Source organism: Solanum lycopersicum, chromosome 2 (genome assembly GCF_036512215.1).
Source record: "Solanum lycopersicum chromosome 2, SLM_r2.1".
NCBI lineage: Eukaryota > Viridiplantae > Streptophyta > Magnoliopsida > Solanales > Solanaceae > Solanum > Solanum lycopersicum.
The window spans coordinates 27,604,396-27,610,795 of NC_090801.1; the positions used below are offsets into that span (position 1 = coordinate 27,604,396).

A 6,400-nucleotide genomic window follows, 5' to 3' on the forward strand; every position below is an offset into this window, starting at 1 on the left:
ATGGAAAATTTAGAACTTTTACATTTTACTTAAAGTATACTTAGACTCCATACTTATCATTCATTAAACATACAATATTCTAAGAAATTGTCTCACATATATAAAACCATCTAAAGAGTGCGAATCTGGACTTAACAATACATAGTCAATATGCCATATAGGCCTTAATACAAACTAATCTAAATAAATATAATGGAAATATGATATTCCTTATATCTACTAAACTCTTCATAAGCTGTAAAAATAAATGACAGCGTCCAGAACATGTGGACCTACCAAGACTTGGAGAAAGAGTTCCAAGTTCTTCAAATCGACCTTCTTAAATTTCAATTGACGGAACCTACAATTGTAGTAATATAAGGTAAGGGGTTTAGTCACCACATGTACTAAGTATGGGTATATGCACATAACACATAAAGACATGCATGAAAAGGATCGTTTATCGTTTCATTATAAAACATGCTAAGTAATGTGAACGTCTTAAATGGACATACCATATAACATATACAACTCAAGGATTTCATCAACATACAGCATGATCATAATTAAAGACATATTAGCATGGAGTCATAATAACTTTTAATATTTATTAGATCGTAACATAGCATACAAAACACTTACCAATGATCCCATCCCCAACCTACAAGTGTAATGGTCAGGTGAAGCCCCATAACCCCACACAACCAAGTATATAAGATAGGAGACCATCAATAAATCCTTTCTTCATATAACTTGTAACTTAATTAGTTACTACTTCATATCGAATTATAACCCATAACATATTCATCATAATGACCGCATCATGTAAATGTAAAATCATGTATCATAAACATATGTATTTCATGTTATCATATTACATAAGAACAATCTCCTAGGACTTCCATTAGAGAGAACTTGTGTAATGTCTAGGTAGAGTCCGATACCCCTACCTCTACTAAATAGACTCCTCAAGTCACCCTAGTCAAAGTTCATTTACTTATCTTTCAATTTACATGATGGAACATAAACCTTAACCATCATAGACTATGTGAGCTAAACATGGAATCCGATGTCATAAAACCCCACATCGAAAGAAGGTGGTCTACCGGCAAAAGTAGAACCTAACATGACATAGCTTTAGGTGGATCCACTAGCTAGTATCCTATGGTGGAAGCATAGTTCAAGAACTAGGAGATGTATTAGTGACCCTTAGTTACACATTACATGGAATACTCAATCTCATGAGAGTCATTATGAACCTACCTTCAAATAAGGGAAGGGACACCTCTCATATCTAGTTCATCGGTGCTTAGCTTAAGTCCCTTTCTTGAATAACCTTTAAGTTGTCTTTTATCATAAACTTATAATAGGTCATAGGAGATTAACTCATTGTATAAACATCATCATGATCTCTTTCCTTTTATCCAACCCTTCATATATGAGATTAACATAACATAGTCATCTTGTATAAAACATACAAGAGAGTATCATAGATTTCATTTTCGAATTCTTATCATGATCTCACATTTATCATGTTCAAAGCCCAACATTTACAAATAGCAACACCCTTCATACGTCCATAGACTTACCTCTTGCTTCTTAGAACCTCATTCAAGAACATACGTTCAACTTACAACACTCATAACCATAACATAGTAAAATATTCAATATCATAATCAAGAAAAACTCTTCAAATAATACACAAGATCAATGCGTAATGTAGGGTAAAAGAAAGAGTCATTTAAGATTTCATTCTAGTACTAGTTCCAACCCCTACGTCTTCATATTATCAAGTAGTAAAAACCATTATACGAAAACATCATGTAGATAAGAACATGCTTGACATGAAATTCAAACATAAATAACAACATACTCATCGAATCGTGTGGAATAGACTACAAAAAACACTTACTTTTCATTGAAAATAATCAATCTAGGGTTAGGAAGAATATCTGTTTTGAAGAGTAAAAACCCTAGAGTTGAATTTCTTGAAAACTTATTTTTGAAAGGACCTTTTGGGGAAAGGAATATCAAGAGTGAAAAACCCATACCTTATAGATGAAGAATCCACTAAAATTTGATGAAAATTTTGAGGTCTTCGTCTTCTTCCTTAAGCTCGTCTAGTTTGAAGAAGAGAGTTTTCTTGAGAGAATGAGAGAATTGTCGTTTGATCTGGTTTGGGACATGTAAAAGTGGTTAAAAATTGACCTAATATAAAAATATAGTCGTCCTAAGAATTACCCAAAAGTCCCTCCACTTAAGTGGGTCTTTTTAACAAGTTAAATTACAAAAAATACGACTTTAATGTTTCTGGGAAGTAGTTGTGCGTCGTGGGGACAAATCCCGTCATTTTTATTGAATTTTGAGTTGAGAAAGAGAGGTGTGTTTCAGCATCACGTCGCGAGGTTGCATCTCAAATTTTGAGGCAGAATAACTCGTTACAGGCGCGCATCGCACGCTATACCTCTACTTCTGCCTGCTCACAGGCTGCCAGGCAGCCTGCCCACCCATGTTTGGGTCCTCCCCAAGGACCCTTCGGGTGGTCCTTGGGGTGTCGTTACTGGACCTTTGGACCTTTTGTGCTACAAAATACCTATACAAGGTCTCTTTACAAGTTTTGGAATTCATTTGACACCTTAAAACCATCACCAAACATAGGGAAGTCAACTAAATCAAATTAGCTACTTTCTGGACGTCAAGGTCTTTCTTAGTCGTTTTGGATCTAACCTTTTCCAAATGAGTTTATTACATTAATATAGGTCTGGAATATCATTTTAAACATTATTTGATGTATCAAGATCTAGTCTATGTCATGGCATTTTCTGAGTGTTACTATAAAATTCGGAGCAGTAGTCAATAAAGTCTTGAGCTTTGAGAAACTAACCTCACACTCGTTAGACCACTGAAAAGTCACCTTCTTCTATGTCAATCTAGTTAATGGAGATGCAATGGATGAGAAACCCTATACAAACCGTCGATAATAACCTGCAAGGCCTAATAAACGCCGAATCTCAGTAACTGAGGAAGTGTGACTCAGTCTATAACTGCCTCAATCTTCTTAGAATCCACCATAATACCCTCCTTGGACACCACATGTCCCAAAAATGATACCAACTAAGCCAGAACTCACACTTTGAAACTTTGCATAAAGTTTCTTCTCCTTTAGAATCCCAAGCAAAATCCTCAAATGATGCTCATGTTCCTCCTTAGTGCGTCAGTATATCAATATATCATCTATGGATACACTAACAAAGGAAATACGGTCTAAACACTCCATTCATCAAGTCCACAAAAGTTGTAGGGGCATTAGTTAATCCGAAAGACATCACCAAAAACTCATAATGGCCATAACCTGTTCGAAAAGTAGTCTTAGTGATATCCTCCGCCCTAACCTTCAGCTCATGATAGCAAGATCTCAAGTCAATCTTGGAGAAAACTAAAGCACCCTGCAACTGATCAAATAAGTCATCAATATGAGGTATCTGGTACTTATTTCTGATGGTTACCTTGTTCAACTGCCGATAGTCAATACACATACAGATAGAACCATCCATCTTCTTCACAAATAACATTGGAGCACCCCAAGGAGATACACTCGGTCTAATAAAACCCTTGCTCAACAAATCCTACAACTGCTCCTTCAAATCCTTCAATTCAGCCGGTGCCATACGATAAGGAGGAATGGAAATGAGCTGAGTGCCTAGCTCCACATCAAGACAAAAATCAATATCACGATCTGGTGGAAGGCCTGGAAAATATGTTAGAAATACCTCTGAAAATTCACCCACCACTGGAATAGACTCAAGCATAGGAATCTCAATACTCTTATCTCGAATGTGTGCCAAGTAAGCCAAACATACTCTCTCTACCAACTGGCGAGCCATAAGAAATGATATCACACCCTTAGGAGGGTGACGATGAAAACCTATCGAATTTACTATAGGAATTCGAGGCATAGCTAAAGTAATTATGTTGGCATGGCAATTTAAAATTGCGTGTTTTGAAGAAAACCATTCCATACTAAGAATCATATCAAAATCTACCATATCTAACACCTTTAAATCTACACGAGTGTCATACCCCCTCAAGTAACAATACATAATCGGTACACCCGGTCTACCACTACAAAATCCCCGACAGGATTAGAAACATATATCAGATAAAGAGAGTGACATAATATATCAAAACTAGGAGAAAAATATGTGGAAACATAAGAATAAGTAGAGGCTGAATCAAATAATACAGTAGCTGGTCGATGAAAAATGGGAATAATACCTGTGATAACAACTTCTGAAGCCTAAGCCTCAAGCCTACCCAGAAAAGCATAACAGTACAATACACCAAATATTACCTATCTCAATATAACAAACTTTGATTTCTCATATCATAGCAAAAGTGTAATATTAAAATTAGGACACTAGTTACAAAACCAGTGGCAGGCTAGCAACCGATGAAGCCAATTTCCTCTCTCTCATCTAAATTCAATAATAATAATAATAATAATAATAATAATATTAATAATAACAATATGACCCTTACCTTAATTCCCTTGGCGGTTATCAACCAAACACATATAATCTGTAACCTTCCCTCTGTAACCTTCCCTGCTACCTAAACATTAATCCATTTCAAAATTTTAGGAATCATTGTATTTTTCTCAAATTACTCTATAAATTTTGGTCCAAGTCTCCAAAGTTGTTTAACCATATCCGATATGGAACCCACACCCATGTCGTGTCGATATAGATGCAGCACCAAGAGTGAAGAATTCATGCAACTTAGTTTATACTACGGGTTCATGAAATTCTAATCAATGAAATTATTGCTTTACCAAAACGTTCCACTCTTTAGATGAAAAAGATAAAACTTTTAAAAACTCAATATAAGTTTAATGCACAAGAAAGAAAACTCTATAAGAGAAGGTACATCAATTGTTGGCTCTTCTTAAAAGTTCAATGCATTAACTAAGATTCGTTGTGACAGAAACAAGCAACAAGTTGTGCGAATTGATACATCTAATGTCGGGAGTAACTAACTACTTAATTGGAACAAATGCAGAAGAGTAATATCAATTCAAAATGCATACAAAAACAAAACAATGAGTACCAATTTAATGTACACGAAATTCTTTTTTTGATTTACCTGATGGAACAATCCCTTCGTGACTGCTGCAGATATGGTTTCTCTTGGCTAAACCCTTATTTCCCTTCTACAGAATATTCTTCCTAAATATTATATAACTAATTATAAGAGTGGTGAAAGTGACCCACTATTTATTTCACTATCAACCTCTTTAACCACCAACTAAATAAATTATTAAAATTACCCAACTAATTTCATAATTATAATTAAGAATCGGTTAAAACACCCATTTAAATCTATCAGAAAGTATTTTCTAACATAAAAAGTTCTAGTGCTCAAAACGATAAAAATGGTCGTTACAATAGATATCAATTTACCCATCGTTCGTCCTCGAACGATCAAAAGAAAGGTGAGGGCGAGAAAGAGTACATGAATCGGTAAAAAGATGTGGATATCTTCCATGCATATCAGCCTCACTCTCCCAAGTGGACTCTTCAATTGGATGATTCTTCCACTGAACCTTGATAGAAGCAATCTCTTTTGATCTCGATTTGCGGACCTCCCTATCTAGAATAGCAATAGGCTCCTCCTCATAAGACAGATTCTTATCAACAAGAACTGAATCCCTATGAATAGTATAATTTCCATCACCATGGTATTTTTTCAGCATAGACACATGAAATACCGAGTGCACTCCTGACAACCCTGGAGGCAATGCCAATTCATAGGCCACCTCCCCCATGTGCTTCAGAACTTCAAATTGACCGATATACCACAGACTAAGCTTACCTTGCTTGCCAAACCGCATTACACCCTTCATGGGTGAAACCTTCAACAAGGCTTGTTCACCGTCCATAAAATTCAAGTCCCTAACCTTTCGATCTGCATATTCCTTCTCCCTACTCTGAGCTGCTAAAAGCTTTTCTTGAATAAATTTCACTTTCTCTAATGTTTCCCTCAGAAGATCAGTACCCCAAGGTCTAACCTCAAATGTATCAAACCAACCAATGAGAGACCTACATCTTCTCTCGTACAGTGCCTCAAATGGGGCCATATCAATAGTTGAGTGATAGCTATTGTTGTACGAAAACTCTGCTAAAGGTAAGAATTTATCCCAATAACCACCAAAATCTATCACACACGCACGAAGCATATCCTCCAGCAATTGAATTGTTCGTTCAGACTGCCCATCGGTCTGAGGGTGAAATGCATTACTAAGATCTAATCTAGTACCTAATTCAACATGTAGGGTCCTCCAACACTTAGAAGTAAATTTCGTACCTCTATCTTATATGATGGAAAGTGGAACTCCATGCAATTGAACAATTTTTGAGATATA

At 35.9% G+C, this 6,400-nt stretch overlaps 1 protein-coding gene across 1 annotated transcript; it reads right to left on the bottom strand.

The window, feature by feature from the left end:
* Positions 1-5,434: 5,434 nt before the first annotated feature.
* Positions 5,435-5,917, bottom strand: LOC138341968 (uncharacterized). The gene has a single exon (XM_069294150.1). It carries the CDS (start codon positions 5,915-5,917, stop codon positions 5,435-5,437), a length of 483 nt encoding a protein of 160 aa, XP_069150251.1.
* Between the last annotated feature and the right edge of the window lie 483 nt (positions 5,918-6,400).

Coding starts and splice junctions, on each gene's coding strand:
- LOC138341968 (XM_069294150.1), bottom strand. CDS start 5,917: ATGGACGGTGAACAAGCCTTGTTGAAGGTTTCACCCATGAAGGGTGTA.